Raw genomic sequence first — 24,898 nt, 5'->3', positions numbered from 1 at the left:
TGTAAGACTGTGTTTTGTATGTTGGCCCATTTTAGCTGAAATGCATGGCTCAATTTACCATGATGCATTAAGGTAAATTGAGCCACCCACAAAAAATGCATTTAAGCTTAGCAAGAATTTTGCATTCTATCCAATGGGGGGAATCACAATGTGTATTATAAATCACATTTTTTATTGTAGATCTGTTTTTCTACGGAGTTATCAACCTTATCAGTTTCAAGTGAAATTTGTTTGCCAGGCCACTTTTCGCACACTTCTCCTCAGCAGGCTGGATATAAAGCATTCAGCAACCAGAGACCACTCAAATCAATTGTTTTTTTTCAAGTACAGTTGTAGCAACAATTTGAAATCATTTACAGCCATTGCCTGTTAAAACTTAAAAAGCTAGGAGGCTCAAACCTTAACTGGCTCATTTTACCTGATGGCCCAATTTACCTGATGTCACCCTAGATAGATAGAACGATAGAACGATAGATAGAACGATAGATAGATAGAACGATAGATAGATAGATAGATAGATAGATAGATAGATAGATAGAACGATAGATAGAATGATAGATAGATAGATAGAACGATAGATAGATAGAACGATAGATAGATAGATAGATAGATAGAACGATAGATAGATAGATAGAACGATAGATAGATAGAACGATAGATAGATAGATAGATAGATAGATAGATAGATAGATAGAACGATAGATAGATAGAACGATAGATAGATAGAACGATAGATAGAATGATAGATAGATAGATAGATAGATAGATAGAACGATAGATAGATAGATAGAATGATAGATAGCCTAGATAGATAGATAGATAGAACGATAGAAAGAACGATAGAAAGAACGATAGATAGATAGATAGATAGATAGATAGATAGATAGATAGAACGACTAGATAGGGTGACATCAGGTAAATTGGGCCATCAGGTAAAATGAGCCAGTTAAGGTTTGAGCCTCCTAGCTTTTTAAGTTTTAACAGGCAATGGCTGTAAATGATTTCAAATTGTTGCTACAACTGTACTTGAAAAAAACAATTGATTTGAGTGGTCTCTGGTTGTTGTTGTGGATGGGACAATGCTTTATATCCAGCCTGCTGAGGAGAAGTGTGCGAAAAGTGACCTGGCAAACAAATTTCACTTGAAACTGATAAGGTTGATAACTCCGTAAAAAAACAGATCTACAATAAAAAAATGTGATTTATAATACACATTGTGATTCCCCCCATTGGCTAGAATGCAAAATTCTTGCTAAGCTTACTTATTTTTAATTTAAATGCATTTTTTGTGGGTGGCTCAATTTACCTTAATGCATCATGGTAAATTGAGCCATGCATTTCAGCTAAAATGGGCCACATACAAAACACAGTCTTACACTGAAGTTACACAGAAATTGAGGGTGCAAAACATGTTCAAAGTTAGATATATATCCAAGGTTGGTCAGTGCCACTCATGGTACCATTAGCACTGTGGGGGAAAAAATGGCATCTATAATGCCACACACACACATACACACACAGTAAAAGAGCCTATAACGTCAGTTAACAAAGAGCATAGCAACAACATGATCATGTAATTTTAAAATGCATTTTAAGATTAAAAAATGTCTTCAACCTCTTATGTTTTTACTGTTAATGTTAAGTTTAGTGTTGTAGTTTAGTAGTAGTGTCAATTAATTATTAAATTTTTAATGATTTCTGCTAAAATTACTGTGTTGTTCTCTCTTGGCCCAATTTAACTGAACGGCTGGCCCATTTTACCTGAACCTTCATCGTACCTCGAGAGGGAATATCCCGATACTTTAACTCTCATAATTCCAAAATAATGATACTTTTTAATTTTTTTTTCACACAGAAACATTTAAGAGACCTATGTCGATTTTTAAAAATATCAATGATTTCATTGCATAGCGTATTGTTATGAATGGGTCTTATTAGTCGTTTACCAAAAAGTGGCCCATTTTACCTGACTTCACCCTAGATAGAACGATAGATAGAACGATAGATAGAACGATAGAACGATAGAACGATAGATAGATAGATAGATAGATAGATAGAACGATAGAACGATAGATAGATAGATAGATAGATAGATAGATAGATAGATAGATAGATAGATAGATAGATAGATAGACAGCAGGAAATGTGACTGACGTGCAGGTTGTTAGGTGTGTCTATCTACCGGTGCTGCAGCGGTCTGTGCAGCTCGTTGTGGTGTAGTGAGTCTGCTGTTTGACTCAGTGCTGTGACGTCACGGGGGGGGGGGGAGTTTCCGTGTTTGAGCAACCGCCGCTGCAGTCGCATTATTCGGGTCCCGGGTGTCGGTGACAGCGGCTGTTCAGGATGAACTCCTTCACGTTCCTGTACGACGTCCCCCCCGCGGTGGTGGAGCGGCTCAGTCTCATCATGGACACCGGGGGAGACAGCCTGGGATGGCGGGGACTGGGTGAGGACATGGTGTGGTGTTGTGTTGTGTTGTGTTGTGTTGTGTTGTGTTGTGTTGTGTTGTGTTGTTGGGACAGGGACCGCGGACTGAGTGACAGAGTGTAAACAGCTGACTCGTGGCCAGTGTTGTGTCTGTCTGATTGAAGAGATAATAGGGTCTTTAATACTCTGCCTATAGGATAAAATACACTTTTATCAGTTTCCTTATGGACATGACTCAGTCTCTTCTATCAAAACTGATGAATATGGTGAACAGATAGACTCGTAGCTTTACTACTGTGTATGAAATACTTGCTTTTATCACATAAAGTAATTTAAACTAGATGATCAAGTGTTACTAATACATTAGGAATGAATGAATGAATTAAAGGGATAGTTCACCCAAAATTCAAATTTCACTCATTATCTACTCACCCTCATGTCGACTAAAAGCTGTGAGAATTTTCGGAGTCCTCCGTTCCTTCTCTGAGTTACGGGGGGGTCCGCGCAGCAGTATTTGTCTATAATGGTTGTCAATGGATACCAACTTTCTTCGTCCAAAAAGACACACCAAAAAACATCCAAATACCTCCATACTGCTTGTATGTAATGTCCCTCTCGTTTATTGTCATTTGCACAGTGTGAAACATGTTTCAATGAAATTCTTTCTTGGTTGTCCACACAAATGCCACCATAGACAATATAGAAACTTAGTAGCTATAAAAATAGAAAGACAATTTAAGAGCAACAATAATAGTAGGCTATAGTAGCCTATAGCCTAATAATAATAATACAAAACTGAAAGCTAAACACAGACAGGTATCGGTTGTACACAGTATTAGAGAATGTTTAGTACTTGCAATATGCATGTAATAATAAATAATGTGCAAAGTAGGCTATTGTGCGTGTGCAAACTGAAGGTGTTGTTACATGAGGTAGTGGTACAGTATGAACTGCTAGTAGGAAGATAGAGTTTTTCAGTCGGAGGTTCTGTATTTCACACCAGGGCCGTTGTAAAGGTGATGATAATTCTAGGGGCCCAGCGCCAAAGTAGTCTAATCTTTGTATGACTGAATTATTCTGCATAAGACCCTGACTAATACTCATAGTAATGCTGCATTAGCATCAAAACAAAGTAGGCTAAATAAAAAATGATAATACATACGTAGTCGTAGAAAAAAGTGGAAAAGTCAGGGGTCCACTTTAGTATTCTTTCAGGGGCCCCAGAATTCCTAGCAACGGCCCTGTTTCACACTTTTTATTTATAAGGCGCTTTTACAGGTGCTCAAAGACACTTACATAAAAATAACAAAACAATTACAATACAGAAACAATGTGGAAGGTCAAAAGCAGATATGACATAAGATAGGATAGAAGAACAATTTACAGACTGAATACCTCACCTAACTCTTTGTGTACACATTGCTTTCCTCTCATGTCCACCACTTTCTCCTATACACTCCAGCTGTCAGGATCGCCTCCAACCAGCTAGAGGTCCGCGAGCTGGAGCGGCTGCAGGCTGCGGGCCGCAGTCCCACCAGGGAGCTGCTGTGGTCCTGGGCCCAGCAGAACACCAGAGTGCAGGACCTGTGCACGGTGCTGCAGGACATGGGCCACCAACGGGCCCTGCAGCTCTTCCAGAGTCCAGCTCCAGGTCGGTGCAAAACTCTTGCTCATGTAATTTTAACATTGTTTATGTCTTAGGAAGCAGAGCACATCTAAAATATCTCTGATGAAGAGCGATTATCTGTTTGTTACCATGTGGCTTTGGGGTTCTTCCAATTTGCATGGGTCAATATTTGATATCAAACATTGCAACATTTCCTGCCACATCCAATGTTTTGTATTTTTGCATAATGCATAGTATTTAGTTGGGCAGTTTTGCAAAGCATATCTGCTTTCTTTACTATACACTGTACCATGACATATGGCAGCTGATACATAAACATAAATTCCAATCATATCATTATATTATAAACCCTGTGCCCAGTGATAATATCATAGTGATATTCAAGTATGACTGTATCGAGACTGAAGATTAGATAATGCACAAGCCCACACATTACAGCTTTTATCTCATCCTCCCTTGATGTAAAGTAACTTTGACATATGGGTTGTGCAGGCGTCCCGTATATAGAGGCTATACAGTCCTCGCTGCAGTTTGAATCCCGCATCTCCTACCGCATTAAGTTCTACCAAGGTACTTACTGTCTCTCCCCCCCAATTTCCCTGCCCAACTGTACTGTACAGTTCATAAAAGCTAAAAAACCCCAAAATTATACTTTACCATTTAGTTTGTGAGATCAGGAAGCTGTTAGCTGCCCTGCATTATTTCCATTGTCAGCGGTTTCAGTACAGCTGTACATTGGCCCCACACCGGAACAATGGGCCTCTCTGGCAAGTTCATATATTCAGCACACTGAAAGAAGACAGAGTTTCTCTCCTTGTAACAGTTCTGCAAACTAAACTCAGGGCAACGGCCAATATAACCGCTTCATACAGTAGTATTTAAATTTTGCAAATGTCACGACGGGATGAAGATGTAGGTAACTTCAGACTCTAATGGTATGTTTTATTTTCCGAGTCTTTACTACTTTTATTTTATTTGAGCTTTTGTGCAGGTTTAAAATATCATTTTTATGTAAGCAGGCAGGATCAGTGGAATTAAAGTATCTTTTTTTTGTGTACGGACCACACACAGTAACAATCTCACATACAGTGATTGTAGTATGTGATATGTGATATGATATGATATGATATGATATGGTATGATATGATATGATATGGTATGTGCTTGTGCAGTAGTTCAGTGGTCCCCAAGCTTTTTCATCTTGTGTAGGCCTACTCCCTGAGCTTTTGTGTCACACCCTCACTCACTTGATGATTCTCCAACAGTGGTCATATGACACGTAACAAGACTAGAATCTTTCTAATTTCTCTCTTTAAAGCAGTAGCTACTAAAGAACTTTCAGTTTTGGTTGAGTTTGGCGGCGCCAGTGGCCCAAAGCGGTAGTGTTTTGCCTGAAGGAAGACTCCATTTCCCATGAGCACTAGCACGTAGCGCCGTAAACATCCTGATCTCCCGGTGCATGGAAATTAACAGAAGACGTCCAAACTAAGTTTCTGTTTCCAGCGGATCATTTCTCAGTAAACACACATACACAATCCGACAGAAAGGTGCCGTATTGCTGCTCCCTCCTCGTCGTGACTTGTGAAAGTGAAACTTAAGTGAGAGCCGGTTTCCCACCATGCTCCTCAAAGCTGCTTAGTGCCAGTGAAGGCGATACAGACCATAATGATACAGACTCCCTCAGGCCATGACAGAGGTGTCATTCAACCTGTTGTAAGTCGATGTACCATCACAAAAGTTCTGAAAATATTATATGAAGGTTGAAATGTCCTTAGTGTTGCTTTAATTTCTACAAAGATATTTTACTCTTATGGTGTATTGTGTTTTTTTTTGTGTGACAAACTTTTTATTGAACAATTTAAACACTGTATTACAAACATAGTGCCATTGCCTTGCCATTTAAGACTTTTTAAAGAAAAAGGAAGAACATACAGTATAACATATACATATGCACATAGTTCTAAATATACAATGACAATTGGGGGGCCAAATATTTCTCTCAGGGTGTACAATGATGGCAAATACGTGTTAACAGAAGTCTTACAGTATCCTTACAGTATCTTGCTTGTTCAGTTAAATGTCTATGATGAGAAACCAAATTTTACACAATTTTACAGTTCATGCGACACACAATGTACCAGACGAACAACTTTTGCAGTCACCAACAAAATATTCTAGATCTAAACTGCCAGCAAGTCAGACCCACACACACTAGCAAACCCTCATTTCTGCTCAAACATGGATCCACACATTACAGCAAACCCACATATACAAACAGATGTCAGATCAAAATGAGCTAGGGTGCTCTTATCTTTACCATTAATTCAGAGTGAGAAACATATTAGACTTGTCTTATGAAACAGCTCACAAAGTTTTGATTTTGAGGGTCCCCAATGTTTACATTACTCACAAAGGTTCCAACAGTCTTAAACCACCACTCAAAAAGACTAAACAATTTAAATACAATATTAAAATGAAATTATAAAACATTTTTTTTAAATGTTCTACATGAATAGGCTACACAAGCCTGACACTGCGCTATAAACACGCAAACATCCACATTAAACTTCTCATTCACTAATGTTGTTTCCAAAAGGGGACAACTGTCAAACCTGGCAACGCAGCTTGTGGCTTTGTTTACAACCTGACCGCAGTGCACGCTTGCTGGTTACGATAGCTCCGCAAAAGACACACACAAGTGAATCCATACAAAGTCTTCACAGATTTGTGTCAACGGTTATTATCTCCCTACCTGTGTTGGCACCATTTTCGTAATGGGCTTACGACATGACTGGGAATGATAACTAATCATCTTAGAAATGAATTTAGAAATGTTTCCACGTACCACCTGCAATGTGCTCGCTCGCATATCACTGGTTGGGAATCACTGCTGTAGATAACCATTATGTGGGTGCCAGTTATAGTAAACCATGTGTCAGCGATGGTACAGTTAAGGTCTGAGGACAGAGATGAGGTTTGAAGATTTAAACTGCAGCAGATGTGTGGGAGTTCAGTGGGGAACACGTTTGTATTGAAGCTGGTGCAAGTTTTTAAAGTTTGTTCTCTTTTTACACAATGGAAAGTGAGATTCACGTTTACGCCAACTTCCTCCAACAGCAGTTAGTTATAGACTTTGTAAATAAATCGCAAGCCCTTGTGACACTGAGTAGGAGGGGAAACGATATGCCACAGGAAATCTGAAGGCCTTTCTGGGTTCCTGCCTGTGGTGCGGGCCTGATGTCACCAAACCACACTGATGCAGTCATCACCAGACGCTCAACTTAGAAAAATGCATGTTTGGACAATGTCTTCTGTTCCAGAGTCGACACCGCCGCCCGCCCCCAGCAACAAACAACCAGAATGCAAGGCCGAAGTGAGGAAGGAGGAGAAGGAGAAGGAGGAGGAGGACGAGAGGGAATCCACCCGGCCAGAGGAGAGCCCCTCGGGTCAAAGGTCAAGCCCTGGTAAGCCAAGTAAACACTGTAGCGGATACCGACGGAAAAAAATCTTATTTATTGTGGAATTCCCCCTTCCACTACAATTGAATCATGACATATCGAGTGGGATTTTGTGGTGGGCGGCTCGGTGGGACTATGTGACATTTGACTCATCTGTTTGCATTGTAGCATTCACCAGTGAAAACCAGTCACCCAGCGTCAGCGTCACCCTCCAAGACATCAGAGAAGGAACCAGAGACTTCCACCAGGAGCGGAGGATCGCAGACGGACACTTTTCTGACGTCTACAGAGCCCAGATCAGAAACCAAACATTTGCGGTCAAGCTTTTTAAAAAGGTTATTACTGACCCTTCTGCCTCTTTACATGTGTTTAAACTGGAAACCTCTGATGTAATACAGGTATCTGATGAAATTCTAATAACATCAGATAATTCTACTTATTTCAAGTGAAAATCTGCTTGAAAGAAGTAAAAAGTGTCTAAAAACAAGCTACTTTTTATTTGATGAGTCAGACGTATGAAGTATGAGATTTGTATTTTCTTCTACATAATAACAATTCTGGTAGGCCACTCCAAAAACTCAAAATCTTTTCAAGAATATTTGTCCTTTTTCTTGTCAAAACGTCTCATTTCTAGTCAAAACTAATCTCTTTCCACTTAAAATAAGACTCATCACCTAAAATTAACTTGTTTTCAGACAATTTTCACTTGAAATAAGTAGAAGAATCCCAGTGAAAGCAAGTTTTTGGACTTGCTCCACTATCAGATTCTTCTACTTATTTCAAGTGAAAATATGCTTGAAAGAAGTAAAAAGTGTCTAAAAACAAGCTACTTTTTATTTGATGAGTCAGACGTATGAAGTATGAGATTTGTTTTGACTAGAAATGACAATGACATAGATAATATTCTTAAGACAAATATGTTGTAAGTATTTTGAGTTTTTGCAGTGTACTCTTGTTTATTGACACACACCAGTGTTTACTGTTTACTGGCCGCGGGGAAAAAAAGCAATTCATTGGGAAAAAGGGAGTGATACAGCACGCCGCGGAGCCTGATGGGGGAGCAGGCTACTGAGTGAGTCGGTTAGCTCCAGATAAACTGCTTTTTCCAACCAGTTGTTACACTGTAAAGGTTTTGTATATATCCAGAAGAGGATTTGGGCTGCTGTTCTGACTTTTTGAGATTAAAGTCAGAATTCTGAGTTTTTGTTTTTTAAAGTCAGAATTCTGATATTTTGTTATTTCATTATCATGCAGGTAGATAATGTGTCCTGGAAGAAGCTGTGGGACATCTTCACCAAAGAAATGGAGGTTCATCATTTGTACGTGACGACTTCTGCTCCTATAATACCTCTACAGCATCTCTCTCTCTGTGTGTCTGATAGTGTGTTCAGTCTATAACGTACTAATGTGTTCCAGGTATCGACATCCTAACATCATAGACTTGTTGGGCTGTTTTTCTGATGAGGACCACTACTGTCTGCTCTATCCTTACCTGCCCGGCGGGTCGCTCTCCCACAGACTACACCAGCGGGTGAGTTCTCTATTGTTTACTATACAGCCTCTGTCCGTTATGACGTGATTCTGCAGGGAGTTCCTGTTTGTGATTTGCTCACCAAATAGCGTCTAGGAAATTCTTTAAATATCACAGGATAGGAAGTGAAAATGTGTTTTTAATATCACAAAACTCTGATGATTATATGGTAAATCTGAGTCAGTTTTGAATAGAAAGGGAATAAAATTCCAATGGGGGAAAAACAATCCCACTAACGCAGTAGCTCAGCTGTCTTGAGTCTGATCTGACTGTATTGTGTCTGTGAACCACAACGGCTTGGAAGATCTATGACGCCCTTCCTCTGAGTCGACTGAAGCAACATTATGCAACTATGCATTATGCAACAGCTGTAATATCATGTTGATATAGGGAGAGTGCCATTGAACATTTGCACTATGTGACTCGGGTTGAATACAGTAAACAAGTGTATAAAGCTTTACGGCGTTGTGGCACAACTCTTTGCACAAGTTTAGGTGTTTTCAGTCAGTCAGACGTCAGACTAGCTAAATGCTCATTTGTAATGGGTGAACAGTGCGACTGCTGACTCCTACTGAGTTGACCTGTAGTAGCAGAGGTCAGTGTGCGGTGATGACCACCTGTAGCTGCAGAGGCTGCTGTAGTTGAAGTTTTTATTTAAAGCAGTTGTAGGCAGAAATCTAGAAAAGAAAGAAAGAAAGAAAGAAAGAAAGAAAGAAAGAAAGAAAGAAAGAAAGAAAGAAAGAAAGAAAGAAAGAAGAAAACACCTGAAAACACGCCGTCCCTCTGCAGCTCTGCCCCCATGCTGGGCTGCAGCTGCAAGACTTTGGCTACAGCCACTTAGCAGAAGGCTAAAATGAAAAGTATTGCCTTCACAGTGAATCTACACAACCTACAATTACAACATATTAAGATGTTATGAGAAAATAAAGTCGGTAGCTGTTACCTGTAGAGGAGAAGAACAACAAACTCTCTACACAATAGTAGTGGTACCCAATACAGCCTGATAAGGCAGACAGGGCAAGGCAATTCTATTTGTATAGCCCGTTTTTACAAACAGTTTGTCTCAAAGGGCTTTACATGGCATCGTAACAACATCTGTCTTCCAAACCTCACATCCACTGAGGAAAAACTCCATGGAAACCCTTTTAACAGGGAAAAATTGGAGAAACCCCAGAGTGAGCAACAGAGGAGGGATCCCTCACCCAGGACGGACAGACGTGTAATAGATGTTGTTACAGACAAGAAAACAGTTTATAACAGAGAATGTGGGAAACATGGAAATGTTAACAAGAGCTGATGGAGGCAGCTTCTGGTGGGAGGAAAGGCAGGGAGAGCAGACCAGGTTAATGGGAAGACTGGGTGGCAGACTGGTTCATGGGAAGGGAGGGCAGGCCGGTTTAACAGCAGGGGGGGGTTGCACGCAGTGGTTGGTGTAGAGAGATGGAGCTCCGGTGGATCTGTGGAAACACAGAGAGAGTGTGAGACACCAAGGCCAAACTACAAAGTGCAACAGATACAGTAATGATAATGACAGTTCAAAATGTGCGGAGAGGAGAGAAGAGGAGAGGAGAGAAGAGGAGAGGAGAGGAGAGGAGAGAAGAGGAGAGGAGAGGAGAGGAGAGGAGAGGAGAGGAGAGGAGAGGAGAGGAGAGGAGAGGAGAGAAGAGGAGAGGAGAGGGCTCCATGTAACCGGATGTGTCCCCCAGCAGTCTAAGCCTATAGCAACTAGCTACTGTAGAAAATGGTTCAGAGCTACCTGAACCAGCCCTATAACTAAAAGCTCTGTCGTAGAGGAAGGTCTTAAGCCTAAACTTAAATGTAGTGGGGAGCATACATCAGTCCGACTGCCCAAAAGTCCGACGGCTCATTTCTCCGACTACCCATTCTACAGTGTTAAGGTTAGGTTTAAGGTAAGGTTAAGGGTTAGGGCTACTTAAGTCGGAGAAGTGGGAGGTCGGACTAATGGGCGCGAAAATAAATGTTGTCGGAGAAACAGTATGGGTATCGGACATGCGCCAAATGTAGTTAGAGTGTCTGCCTCTCTGGCCCATGGAGAGAGCTGGCTATTGTTAACTGGCTAGTGTTAGCATACTGGCTGTGCAGTAATCACAGGTTTATTGTTGCAGTGTGGTTTGGTCCTTTCTGGTTGTAGCTGTCTGAAAGTATCATTATTTGATTGTGCTATGTTGTTGTTGTCACTACACAGGATGGAGTGAACCCTCTGTGTTGGCAGGAGCGTCTCAGCATCATTAAGGGAGTTGCCAAGGCTCTGCATCACCTGCACACGGCCCAGCCCTGCCCAGTCATCTGTGGCAACATCTCCAGGTACCAGACACCAAACACACCCAAGGCCGTCTACCACTGAGGACACCGAGGTCATGACCTCAGTGGGGTTTTTTCCGGCCTAATGAATGAAATGGAAAAAACAAAAAAACAATTAATTTGTGCGGTGAAAGTACGTGGTAGGACAGATGGCGGTGACTGAGTGACTCCTCTCTTCTACATAATAACAATTCTGGTAGGCCACTGCAAAAACTCAAAATCTTTCCAAGAATATTTGTCCTTTTTCTGGTCAAAATGTCTCATTTCTAGTCCAAACTAATCTCTTTCCACTTAAAATAAGACTCATCACCTAAAATTAACTTGTTTTCCAACAAATTTTCACTTGAAATAAGTAGAAGAATCCCAGTGAAAGCAAGTTTTTTGTACTTGCTCCACTATCAGACTCTTCTACTTATTTCAAGTGAAAATATGCTTGAAATAAGTAAAAAAAAGTGTCTAAAAACAAGCTACTTTTTATTTAATGAGTCAGATTTTAAGTATGAGATTTGTTTTGACTAGAAATGACATTTTGATTAGAAATAAGACAAATATTCTTGGTAAGATATTTGAGTTTTTGCAGTGTGCTCTTGTTTATTGACACACTCACGCCAGTGTTCACTGTTTACTGGCCGCGGGAAAAAAAGCAATTCATTTGGAAAAAGGGAGTGATACAGCGCGTCACAGAGCCTGATGGGGGAGCAGGCTACTGAGTGAGTCGGTTAGCTCCAGATAAACTGCTTTTTCCAACCAGTTGTTACACTGTAAAAGTTTTGTATACAAAAGACGATTAGGGCTGCTGTGGGAAAAAAAGTGAGTTCTGACTTTTTTCACAGAATCCTGATTTTAAACTCCAGATACAGTCTAGGAGATTTTTTTTTTTTTAAAACAAAAAATAAAAGTCAGAATTCTGAGAAAAAAGTCAGAACTCACTTTTTTTTGAAGGAAGTCACCCCAAAGATAGTATAGCTATGGTAAAAAAAAGAGTGCACAACCTAGAAACTCGTTCATCTTTATGTTAACAACCGGGACCTTCACATTGCATTTTCGAGCTGAAATATAACTTTATTGCTACTCTTTGGCTGCTCGGAGTGTGAGAGGCTAGGCTCCTGTTTGTAATAGATGGTGTGTTTCATCAGGATTCATTGAAGTTGGGTCTTCTCTGGATGGTCACAAGTGATAATAATATCATAAAGATGGGATTAATCTATGTGTGTAGTTCTTGCACCAGATTGAAGCCTTTTAATATAAAATTTACAAAAATGTCTGTGTGTGTGTGTGTGTGTGTGTGTGTGTGTGTGTGTGTATGGCTTCTCCTCACAGTGCTAACATACTCTTGGATGACGCCCTGCAGCCCAAGCTGTCTGACTTTGGGTTGGCTCGTCTACGTCCTAATTCAGCCAATCAGAACTGTACCATCACTCTGGATAGGAGTCTCCAACACAACCTGGGATACCTCCCTGGGGAGTACATGCGAGACCACAAGCTGTCCTTCAGCCTGGACGTCTACAGCTTTGGAGTGGTGATTATAAACTACATCATATGAGCCGAGCTAAACTTTCAAAGTAAAATAGTGCACTGTAAAAAATATCCTGAAGGAAAACTACAGAGTCTGATGGTGAATCTCTGAGGGACAATGAGGAACATTTTACATATTCAGTAGAGTCCATGGATGTGCTGTCAGAATAAAAATACAGATTTGGCACCTTTACATTGGATTTCCATGAATGTAAATATAGAATAAACACATACATGTAGAAATTACATATAATACCTATTAGAAACTGGAACAATGAAACAAACGAATACAATACAATACAGTACAATACAATAAAACTTTATTGTCCACCATTGTGGGAAATTGTCTTCGGCTCACCATAAAAGAGATACATATTTCATTAAAAACACAAAATACCCCCTACAGATATGTGTAATTAACAGAAATTGATTACTGTAATAAAATAAATAATATAATCTAGATTAGAACATATAATCAGGGATGGGCAGAAATACATCAAAATGTATTTCCAAATAAAATACTAAATACCCAATTTATAATTGTATCAAAATAGGCTACAAAATACTTTTGTATTTTCCAAATATAAATTACAGTGCAAAAAAATGACTGGCAGCCTATGGGATAGAGAGAAGGCAACGTGTAAACAAATAAGTAAAAATACAGATATGATAATTAGGAGAACATAACTTCCGCTAGCAATAATATTAAAGCAAAAGTAAGCGGAATATTTGTGTTAATATAAGTCTTAAATAGTTCCTGTTCCTGTTCTTCCGATAGCAATCACTTCTATAGAGTGTTTGGTCTGAAACACGGGTCTGTCAGTCACTCTGCTCTGCTCTGAGCCCAGGAGAAAACTTTCCTTGTATCCTACAACCTTTATCCAATGAGGAGAGAGAACGGCATAAAGGGGCAGTCCTCTCTGTGTGTGGAGCCAAGGGATGCGCGTGAATGTGGTGACGTAGGGACGAGGGCGGGGACTGCTAACTCCATCGGCTGACAGGGAGTTAGCCAAAACCACCGGATCACTTACTGCTGCTTTAAGGATACAGTAACAAAATCTGTATAAAATTATAAGGAGAAGACATAGAACATATGTACAGTAATTAAGTTAGTGCAGGATGAACAACTGTGCAATTTCATTCAATGTACAATGTCAATGTCAATGTCAATTTATTTATATAGCACATTTCATATGGCAAGCATAAACTCGGTGTGCTTCAGAATAAAAGCAAGATGCAATACATGTGAGTACATATTAAAACAAAAGCTAGTGCATATTAAAACAGAAGCCAATGTGTTAAGACAAACAAACAAAAAAACAAATTAAAGTGCAGGTGTGCAACTCTTTAATAGTAATTATTATGGTAATGTATTAAAGAGTCTGATGGCTCTTGTTGGCTTATTATTACCAATGCATTAATATGAAGGCTCTGCCCTTGTAGCAGCTCAAGGTGAAACTAATGTTTAAATAAGTGTATGCATCAGTAGGTAGTAGGTCAGTGCATCCTATTATATTAAGTGATCCTCATACCTTTCTTTAAAAAAAAAAAAAAAAAATCAGTAACCAGAGCTGTCAAATAGATGTAGTGGAGTAAAAAGTAAAACCTGTCCCTCTGTATTAATGGATATTAATAATTTGCCTCTTATGCTCCCATGTTTCCTCTGACTCCACTATTGGCCAAGAGTGGTTTTTCCCCAGCACTGCTACACAGCTGCTGCAATGTCCTCAACTGGTGCATGTACCATCACTAAAAGTGTTTGCTCTGCTCACTGCCTGCTTCACACTGTTACAATGTCTGCTCTCTCTGGCAACATTATTATATGGACCGAGTTCCTATGAAGATAAATCACTTTGAAGAGGAAATGACTATTTGTTTAACTAAGAGAGCAGCAGCCATTATATTATTCTGTTCAAAGCTGTCCCCCCTACACAGGAGTTGCTGCTCTGTCAGTTACTGTAATAATAATCTGATGTAAACTTCAGTCACTAACATTGTGCTTGCTCCTAGGTGATAATGGAAACGATAACAGGGAGGAAAGTCAGAGAGGATGCACCTAGACAAACACTGCTGGTGAGTCAACACTGAAGTAGCACAGTAATCACTTCGCTTTTTATGAAACCCACTTCCATATCGTGTTTTATAACAGTTAGTCATAAAGACTTTCTATACAGATTCACGAGGATAAGTTTTCTTTTCTTTTTCTTCTTACTTAGTTCATCTATTTTATTAAATTTTCTGATCTATTGATCTCTGAGAAACGTTTCCTCCTTTTGTTCTTACCTCGGTAGGAACAAAATGACAATAAAGTTTGATTTGATTTGATCTAATAATGAAGACTCTCTCTGTGTCTCTGTGTCCCTCTGGTCTTTCAGAGGGAACTGCTGGTCACTGAGGTGGAGAACAGCGGTGGTGTGGACTCTTGTCTGCAGTTTCTGGACCAGGCGGCTGGTCAGTGGCCCACCGCCTTGGTCCTCAGTCTTCTCACTCTGGCCTTGGACTGCACCGCCAGTCGCCACCGCAACAGACCCAACATGGAAAATGTGAGTATAAATAGTTCATTCTGGACAGATTTTTTTTATCTCAAGCAATTTGCCTGGTAAAATAAAGGTTAAATAAATAAAAATAAATAAATTTGGCACCAGTAGGATCTGCAACAGCATCTCAAATCTCATCAAATGTTAACTAAAATACAAAGAAATTATTTTCAGTATGTACAGAAATGAGGGTGTCTGACAACCACAAGGTGCTTACTATTATTTATTTGGGTATTATTTACCGACTTGTTGCTCTGTTCGTGTTACTTTCATTTTGTCTTTGTATGTATGAATGTGTTTTTATATGTATATGACTATATAGAGAGATAAAGATTAGTAATCATATGTTAGAATAAATCTATATGTATATAAATATGATAATATATTAGAATAAATCGTATAGACTATAATGACTAGATAGCTTGATAGATAAGGGGTGGGAGTAAATAAGTTTTACTTCTTCCCACTCCTTTTCGGATATGAAAAAAACAAACAAATAAAAAAATCAAATTATTTTATATTTTTATTTTGTTTATATGTTGTCTTTGCAAAGTTTTTATTTGTTATGTCTGTCCATTTCTGTATTATGTTTTATTTCTTTTAACATGTCCGAAATAAACTAAACTAAACTAAAAACTAAAAAACCAACTGTCCTCAGGTACTTGGGACACTGAGCCAGCTGCTTCCTCCACCCACATGCCCACCTGCCGACCAGCCCCGAAGCCTGGACGACACAGCTGCTGTGAACGGCCCAGAGAGCATCTCACCCTCCATACCCGTGGAGCACGACGAGCAGCTCAGCCTCCCCGGCTCTCTGGCCCAGGAGGGGGGGCCCTGCGAGTGCAGCCAGTCGGAGGTGACGTACCTGAGCGGCTCGGGCTCGGAGGCGGCGGTGGACCTGTACGGCAGCTGGCCCGTACAGTGCAGCTGCGCGGACGAGGCCGGAGGTCTGGCCTGTGAGGACTGCAGGGCCAACGGCTTCACCTCCGACCCCACACAGAACCCTCAGGGTAAGTCTTCAGAAGATACTGCATCACTCATTACTGAGGCAGGATGTGGGAAACTTACAAATCTCATCAAACCTCTTTCCAAGATGTGAGGAAATCCCCCATATTTACTCTACAAGGTTGTCTCATGTCTCAACAAATCTTTTCTTCCATCTATTTTTTTTAAATAACAAACACAAAACAACACATATTCAACATAAATCTGCAACAAAATATAACATATTCAACAACATACATCTACAACAAAATATACTTTTAACGTCATAGGAATAGATCAAAACCTATAAACAGTATGTGCATACAGTACTACATACATGTACTACATATGTCTCACTTTTAATACACGCTCCATAAATTCATATCATAACTCAAATAAATAAATGATTAAATAATTCACTCTACAGCAACCCCCCCCAAAAAAGAAAGAAAACAAACAAACATTAAACTATATAAAATCTTCATCCCAAGTTTTTGTTTCTCCCAATTACTTCCTTTCATTTTACTTAACAAACTTCTGGACAAAAGATGTCACACTCCCCCACTCATCCATAAAGATCCACTCATAACAGTCTCCTGGAGAGTCATCCAAGAATGAAGTTTACGAAGAAGAATACATGGTCAGGGGTAAAGCGTTGCTGTGACCTCACAAAAACACGTTTTTGGCCATGACTCGTGATGATATTTAAGATCCAAAAGGTCAAAGGTCAACTTCACTGGCTTCTTAACATCCAGGTCAGGCGATCTGATAATAAGTGGTCATCTCAAAGTTCAGGTGTGAACGCACCCAAGATGCATTCAGGACACACCTGAGATCTCAAAACTCACAACACCACTCTAACCCTAACCCTAACCCTGTCCCGACCCTATGACCTCTTCCTAGTCCATCAATTAATGCTGTGGTTTTTCGCTATTATCATGGCTATTTCCTTCCTCATGGCCCCATTATTTAATTGTCCTTGTCGATCCTTGTGTACGTATTAATATCTCTAGTTTAGCATGTCCTCATCTGATTCTAACATCAAACTATATGTGACTTATACTAATAGTTCATATTATCCTAGGTTGGTTACAGCCTGTGCCCGTGCTTGCTACTTCAATAATTTGAAGTAGTATTTACCTTCCTCAAAACCTAACCCTACCACCACTCACTAACTGACAGTACAAACTGAGCAAACTGAGAATTGAGCGAACCAAAGGAAAGTAACAAAACAAAACAAATAAAATAAAACAAAACAAAACAAAACAAAAAAAGGACAAAAACAACTCTCCTCGACCTCTGACCCATGCATCGTCCTGAGCTGCGGGGCCCAGTGCCCATGTCAGCAGGGGTGTGTCCAGACATTTTTGATAGGGGTGGCCCAAGTGGGGCACTGACTTATGGTGGGGTGGCATGAAGCGTGAACATGAGCGCCTGCACGCACACAATACGTACTCACGTATACACATACACATACACATGCAAACACACACCCACACAGGCTTTGGCCATACCCAGTTTTGTCTGCAAAACTAATATCTACTTAATTTACTAACACTGCAAGAAAACTAGACCTACTAGACAAAATACAGGAGTGGCAACAAACAATTGTGATAGAAAACCTCAATATTTTATTCTTGAAAAAAAATGACTTGACAAAAGCCAGTATAAAACACTGTATAAAATGCCTCTGACTGGGCATATAGCCCATCATAGTTTGGGGTGGCACCTGGGTTGGCCACTTCCTGAACACGCCACTGCATGTCAGATGGCACTCTCTGCTAGTGAAGGCAACCCTCTATAATTCTTTATAGAATTATATACAGTACAATGATATATGTATATTTTTTTATTTATTGCCACGTTACTATTGTTTGTAGTAATTTTACTTATCAGTATTATTATCCAGCCTTACCCTGACCCAGTTCTATCACACCATGGCTTTGTTTCTGTCATGTGTTGTGACACAGTTTGCCTCTGTGGCCTGTGTTACTTTGACACTTAGTTAAACCACATAAGGGGAACTTCATAAGGCGTCTTGCAAAGTGGCACAATATTAAACATCCTCAAATAAAGTCATGTGCAGTCTTTTATGTTTCTGTAATGTGTAATTGGAATATACTGTGTGTAAGTCAGTCTGATGTTGTGTGTCGTGTGTTTCAGCTGACTTCAGTGCTGCGTCTGCGGTGGTGGTGGTGGAGAACCCAGTCAAGGAGAGGCTGAGGCACAAGCTGAGTCTTTATAACAGAGGGCTGATCCACTCTGGGGAGCTGTTCTCTGAAACCACACTGTAGCAGAGAGACTTCACCTGTTAATACTGTGGCATTACAAGTCAACACACCTCACACCTCACATCACACCGGGACACTTGAGGATGTTCTCATAGCCATCACAGTTACTACAGTACTAAAACACGGTGTCCTGCGCCGGGACGAGGAGGTGATTGGGTGGACGATGTTGGATCTTACAGCTGATTTCCTCCTGTTGATGTCCGTTTTAGCCATTTCGTTGTGTCACAGCACAGTTTTCTTCGTATCCTGTCTCTACATAGATCTGTTGGTTTGTTATTTTTGGTCTTCGTCCAGTATTAATGCAACATCCTGTCAGTTTATTGTAAACGCAACAGCTATTATCCACAGACGGGAGATTTTGATCACCAGCGGTTCTGCAGATAAATATTCGTTCTCATATTTTATACAGTGTTTTATATCAGCTCTTGAAAAGTGAAATAAATGAAACCAGAAACAGTGTAACAAAAATGTATTTTAATTTATTTAACTGTTGACAAAAGAAACAACTAATATTTTTTCTTTTACAAACCATTTTGTATGAAGTCTTGTTTTTTATATATTCCATTTTATTGCTTTGTCACATTTGCATGTTTTGATCTCAAGAGTTACAAACAGTGAATGAACAGGTTTATATTCAAAATCAGAAGTTATGACTGCTGACCTGATGCTGCCACACATCATTCCTCCTCTAACTGTATTGGCTATGGTCAGTTTGTTTTGACACATTTGCATCATTCTTTCTATTTAATTATGTATTTTTTCTCTCTCCTCTCCAGTGTATCTAAAGTATGTGACAGTGTGTGAACATATACACACACATTTTGATGTCAGCCGCTTATCGTTTCAATTTTTCATTTTAGAAACCTGTTTTCTTTTATGTCATTTGATGTGTCATCTATAACACAGGATGTGTTTTACATCCTGTGTGCAAACATCAACTGTGCATACAATTCGAGTGAGTAATGTGAATGGGAGTTTAAGAGAAAATGACACAGAAACAATTTTGAAGATTAGAGTTTAGTGAAATTTAGAGGATTTGCGATTTCCCCCGTTTCATATCACTGTGAATTGACTAGATCTGAGTTTTTGGAGTTTGTCCAATAAAACAAGCAAATGTAACAACTTATTTTCCATTCTTCAATAAAATTTCATAAACGAAATTGATCTGTCCACATCACTCCCATCAGGTTGGATGATGCTAAGGGATTTAAAAAGTAGCTTCTTTTTTTTTTAACATCAGTCATTATCTGTATTGAACATGTTATGCATTAGGCCTACTTCAGAACCAACACTATCAAATCCATTTATGTGCAAATGAAATTCAGTGTTCTATCATTGTGTACCAATGGGAGATGTTACCAGCTGGATGTGCGTCATCATCCTGCTGCCCAGGGTAAATTAAAGTCTTAAAGGGATAGTTCAACATTTTGGCAAATTGGCCCATTGCCATAATCGTTAAAGTCATAGCAGTAGGTTTGTTACCTTTATTTCTATAAATGTAAGCTATTTTTAGAACGGCGGATCAGAGCCGTGAGCTGCTCAGAGCTACGCTACGGAGGCTAATGGGATTTCTTGGTTTCCCTCATCAAACTCATCAAATACACAATCTAACAACTCCACAACGCTCTGGTGGACAAGTTGTGACCTGCACATTCACCACGCTATGAGATAATAACAGAACGTTATGAGACAGAGTTGTTTTAGAGGGAAATTCATGCAAAACCGCTGATCCGCGTTGCCTTCAGAGACAGTTTTTCAGCAAGCAGTCTCTGTGTTTACCTCAAAAACAACTCTGTGTGGTAACGTTCTGTTATTATCTCATAGCGTGGTGTTTGTGCAGGTTACAACTTGTCCATGAGAGCGTTTTGGAGTTTTTGGATTGTGTATTTGATGAGTTTGATGAGGGAAACCAAGAAATACCATGAGTCTACGTAGCGTAGCTCTGAGCAGCTTGCGGCTCTGCTCCGCCGTTCTAAAAATAGCTTGCACCGACAATTAAAGGTAATGAACCTACTGCTAAAACTATAGGGATTGTGGCAATGGGCCAATTTGCCAAAATGTTGAACTATCCCTTTAACATAATGATAAGAAAAATGTTTACCCCAGGATGTCAAAGTCTTTGCAGCTTGGAAAATACTGAAACTGGAGTAAAAGCTTAAGCAGCTTCTTTGTGACACAAATTGGTCACAAATCAAAGTGACTGCAGTGTGTGTTTGTTTTCCAGTCTGTGGAGGTTACAGACTTGGCTGCGTGGCTGCGTGGGTGTGTGTGTGTGGAGTGGACGCCGACTCCTCCTCATAGCTCCATCCTGTGGGCGTGCAGCGGCGCCTTCTCCTGGATGAGGCTGACGAACTCGTGTTTCTCCAGGCAGCCGCGACACTCCTCCCCCCACGACGCCAAAATCTTCCTCAGCTCCAGAACCCGCAGCTTGTTGAGCCCGTCGCTGCTCAGGTCCTTCAGCTGGGTCTCTGCAGAGTAGACACACACACACACACACACACACACACACACACACAGGCGTCACTTTGTGTCCCACCACACATTGGTCAGGCTGTTGTGTATTTGAACACACTTTACCGTATTTGAGCTCACAGATCTGTGTGTCTGTGCTGCTGAGGCGCTGGCAGATCTTCTCCACGGGGACGTGGGAGGCCAGAGGTCGAGACACCGACGCTGTGACGCGTGTTGCTGCATCGCTGCTGGCCCCCAGGTAGTAGCACTGGGATGGTACAGAAACATCCTGTCATTTAGGCTCATGCTGCTTAAAGGGATAGTTCAACATTTTGGCAAATTGGCCCATTGTCATAATCACTATAGTCATAGCAGTAGGTTCGTTACCTTTAATTGTCGGTGCAAGCTATTTTTAGAACGGCGGAGCAGAGCTGCGAGCTGCTCAGAGCTACGCTACGGAGGCTAATGGGATTTCTTGGTTTCCCTCATCAAACTCATGAACAGAAAAGGCTCGCGCACATCCAGAAGTGCAGCCAGGTGCTGAGTCCAGGGAGACGAACATCAAACACTGTAGGAGCTCCCAAATATACAAAAAATTATTGGAGGACTATAAAAAAGGACAATGTTTCGAGCAGTGCTCTCTTTGTCAGGTCAATAAGACTTATTGAGCGCACTGCTCGAAACGTTGTCCTTTTTTATAGTCCTCCAATACATTTTTGTATATTTGGGAGCTCCTACAGTGTGGCGAGTCCCCTCATCAAACTCATCAAATACACAATCCAACAACTCCACAACGCTCTGGTGGACAAGTTGTGACCTGCACATTCACCACGCTATGAGATAATAACACAACGTTACGAGACAGAGTTGTTTTCGAGACTGCTTGTTGAAAAATTGTCCCTGAAGGCAACGCGCATCAGCTGTTTTGCATGAATTTACCTTGAAAACAACGGCAATGGGCCAATTAGCCGAAATGTTGAACTATCCCTTTAAACCTGCAGCTCGTGATGTAGAGACTGATGCACTGCACTGATCAGTGATATCATATAGAGACATTTGATAAAATATCCATAAATGTAATTACTTTTAGAGTTGAACATATCTGTGTCTACATGTCTTAAAGGGAGAGTTCAACATTTTTGGCAAATTCTCCCATTGCCATAACACCCATAGTCATAGGGGAAGGTTCATTACCTTTAATAATCCGTGAATGTTGTTTTGAGATGAGCGGGGCAGAGACGTGAGCTGCTCAGCGAACACAGTGGAGGTGAATGGTACAGGTCCCCTTTCCCTCAAAACTCATCAAATACACAATCCAACAACTCCAAAACACTCTCATGGACAAGTTGTGACCTGCACATTCACCACGCTATGAGATAATAATGTAACATTACAAGATGGAGTTGTTTTCAAGGCAAATGCATAGCTGCATCTCAAAACAATATGCACTTATAATTACCCCTATGACTCTTAGGGATTATGACAATAAGAGAATTTGCCAAAATCTCAAACTATCCCTTTAAAGACAACTCAATAGTCAAAAATTAAATTGCTATTATCTTGTACAATTAGCTTATCTCCGATGTCTGTGCTGACCAGTGGCTGAAAACCAATAAATAAAGTTAATAAGGTGAATCACTTGAGATTTGATACCAGTCTTAGATAAGGTGGCTGCCTATGACAGATTTCATTGTTGTGTTCCTGAGAGCTCACCAGCCTTGCCTCCTTCCCCTGGGCCGCTCCGCAGGCCTGGACCAGCTCCTCCTCCACCAGGGCCGGAGTGAGCTCCACGTGGGCTGAGTTCAGACTGCCATACAGTCTGTGGAGGAAGCTCACACACACTGCACAACACTTCACTGTTAGTAGGGCTGAGCAGCTCTCTCATCAGTTCACATATCAGGTCTGTCAGTGTGAAACAGCCACGAAAGACTGAGTTTGGGTTTACTTGTAACAGCCTACCTGTGAATAGCTATTACAGGTAGGCTTTATTATTCACTGTAGGCTCTGAGCCTCTCCTCTGATTGGATGATGATAAAACACAGCAGATATCAGGCAATAAAACACTCAGAGACACCGAATCCAAGGTTGGATGGCAGGTCCAGGTGGGTGTGACATCACAAAGTTACAGAAGCCCTGACAGCTGGTTTTTTTTTAGCTTGGAAGCTATTGACCTAAAATGCTCATATTTACATTATGAAATGACTTAAAAAATATATGAGGAGTGTTAAAATGCAATAGAAAGAGGTGTATCTCACATAGTCAGTGTAGCACTTTGGCCCTGCACTGGTTTGGGGTCAATAGGTCAGGTGACTTGGAAGCTATTGAGAAAGTAATGCTACCATTTTTTCCCCATAAAATTGTTGATATAAAATAGTGGGAGCACTAAAATGCCATAAAAAGTGGTTTACAACTGCAGGCTAACGAATATGGGTATGCCAAAATTAAGAGGTAAATTAGCCTTGTCCTTTTATCACAGTTAATGATAGTTAACTTAATTAGTTGCACTTTTCCCCCACATTAGGACACATACACTGACTTTTTCTCTCTTTTTTGGATTTAAAAAATGTCTTATATGGACAGAGATCTTTACCACCCCCCCTTAATGTGAAATCCAAAGTTACGTTAAGCCCTTGTCTGTAACTGCAGGTCAATTCCCAGTACCATATTGACACAAATCAATACAATCAGCCAAGCCCACAGAGGAGGGAGGCGGCGCCCCTCGGCAGCACATGCAGCCCGGGCTGACACAGACATGCGGGGCTGTTTTTTTTTTAGGCCTGGAAGCTATTGACCTAAAATGCTCATGTTTACATTATGAAATGATTTTATGAGGAGTGTTAAAATGCAATAGAAAGAGGTGTATCTCACAGTGTAGCACTATGGTCCTGCACTGGTTTGGGGTCAATAGGTCAGGTGACTTGGAAGCTATTGAGAAAGTAATGCTACCATTTTTTCCCCCATAAAATTGTTGATATAAAATAGTGGGAGCACTAAAATACCATAAAAAGTGGTTTACAACTGCAGGCTAACGAATATGGGAATGCCAAAATTAAGAGGTAAATTAGCCTTGTCCTTTTATCACAGTTAATGGTTAGTTAACTTAATTAGTTGCACTTTTCCCCCACATGAGGACACACACTGACTTTTTCTCTCTTTTTTGGCTTTAAAAAATGTCTTATATGGACAGAGATCTTTACCACCACCCCTTAAGCCCTTGTCTGTAACTTCAGGTCAATTCCCAGTACAGTACCATATTGACACAAATCAATACAATCAGCCAAGCCCACAGAGGAGGGAGGCGGCGCCCCTCGTCAGCACATGCAGCCAGGACTGACACAGACATGCGGGGCTGATTGAGACATTTCAGATCAGTTTGAGCCATGAAGGTAACAGCAGTGAACCTGTCCTCACACCATGCTGCCTGACCTTCACAGTTGTCTGCTGTGGAGAGAGTGAAGCCTCTGAAGAGCAGCAGCATGGACAGAGACAGCACCGACATGGTGGCTGCCTGGCTGGTCGGTATAATTAGCAGCGGGAGCCCCGGCCAAGGGACCCCGGCCCAGGAGGAAGGAGAGGCGGGGGTTTCTGACAGTAAAATCAACCCACTTCACTTTTAATCAGGTTCACTGATAAATAAAGTCTGTTCTTTGTATTACTTGTAAAAACACGCTCCCTTTCCGTTTGTTGCCTAAAACTTTCACGCAGACCTGAAAATGGCCAGACAACGTCGCAGTTCTGAGTCTAGGGAACTTTAA

The 24,898-nt window shown here is 40.6% G+C and overlaps 2 protein-coding genes across 3 annotated transcripts; one reads left to right on the top strand and one right to left on the bottom strand.

Moving 5' to 3' along the window:
* The first annotated feature begins 2,314 nt into the window (after nt 1–2,314).
* irak3 (interleukin-1 receptor-associated kinase 3) lies at nt 2,315–19,769 on the top strand. 2 transcript variants are annotated; one of them, XM_085769371.1, is made up of 12 exons: nt 2,315–2,446; nt 3,890–4,078; nt 7,375–7,518; nt 7,681–7,847; nt 8,767–8,831; nt 8,929–9,043; nt 11,250–11,368; nt 12,686–12,884; nt 14,891–14,953; nt 15,256–15,423; nt 16,076–16,427; nt 18,565–19,769. In XM_085769371.1, the coding sequence occupies exons 1-12, from the start codon at nt 2,344–2,346 to the stop codon at nt 18,693–18,695; spliced, it is 1,815 nt and encodes a 604-aa protein (XP_085625497.1). In that variant the 5' UTR covers nt 2,315–2,343; the 3' UTR covers nt 18,696–19,769. The 2 variants fall into 2 exon arrangements, with proteins under 2 accessions (XP_085625497.1, XP_085625498.1); XM_085769372.1 differs by having other exon boundaries at nt 16,076–16,431; nt 18,575–19,769.
* A 982-nt stretch (nt 19,770–20,751) lies between these two features.
* Nucleotides 20,752–24,708, bottom strand: cdnf (cerebral dopamine neurotrophic factor). Its single transcript, XM_085769535.1, has 4 exons — nt 24,570–24,708; nt 22,857–22,984; nt 21,270–21,411; nt 20,752–21,160 (listed from the first exon to the last, which is right to left on the bottom strand). Exons 1-4 carry the CDS (start codon nt 24,640–24,642, stop codon nt 20,988–20,990), a joined length of 516 nt encoding a protein of 171 aa, XP_085625661.1. The 5' UTR covers nt 24,643–24,708; the 3' UTR covers nt 20,752–20,987.
* Nucleotides 24,709–24,898: the final 190 nt, after the last annotated feature.

Source organism: Trachurus japonicus, chromosome 23 (genome assembly GCF_045865225.1).
Source record: "Trachurus japonicus isolate A0001 chromosome 23, Traja_1.0".
Classification (NCBI taxonomy): Eukaryota; Metazoa; Chordata; class Actinopteri; order Carangiformes; family Carangidae; genus Trachurus; species Trachurus japonicus.
The sequence above is the reverse complement of the archived record's forward strand: the minus strand, read 5'-3'. Positions and strand labels throughout refer to the sequence as shown.

Coding starts and splice junctions, on each gene's coding strand:
- cdnf (XM_085769535.1), bottom strand. CDS start 24,642: ATGTCGGTGCTGTCTCTGTCCATGCTGCTGCTCTTCAGAGGCTTCACT. Junction 22,985..24,569: donor CACAGCAGACAACTGTGAAG/GTCAGGCAGCAT, acceptor AGTGTTGTGCAG/TGTGTGTGAGCTTCCTCCAC. Junction 21,412..22,856: donor AGGGGAAGGAGGCAAGGCTG/GTGAGCTCTCAG, acceptor GTACCATCCCAG/TGCTACTACCTGGGGGCCAG.
- irak3 (XM_085769371.1), top strand. CDS start 2,344: ATGAACTCCTTCACGTTCCTGTACGACGTCCCCCCCGCGGTGGTGGAG. Junction 7,519..7,680: donor GGGTCAAAGGTCAAGCCCTG/GTAAGCCAAGTA, acceptor TTTGCATTGTAG/CATTCACCAGTGAAAACCAG. Junction 15,424..16,075: donor ACAGACCCAACATGGAAAAT/GTGAGTATAAAT, acceptor AACTGTCCTCAG/GTACTTGGGACACTGAGCCA.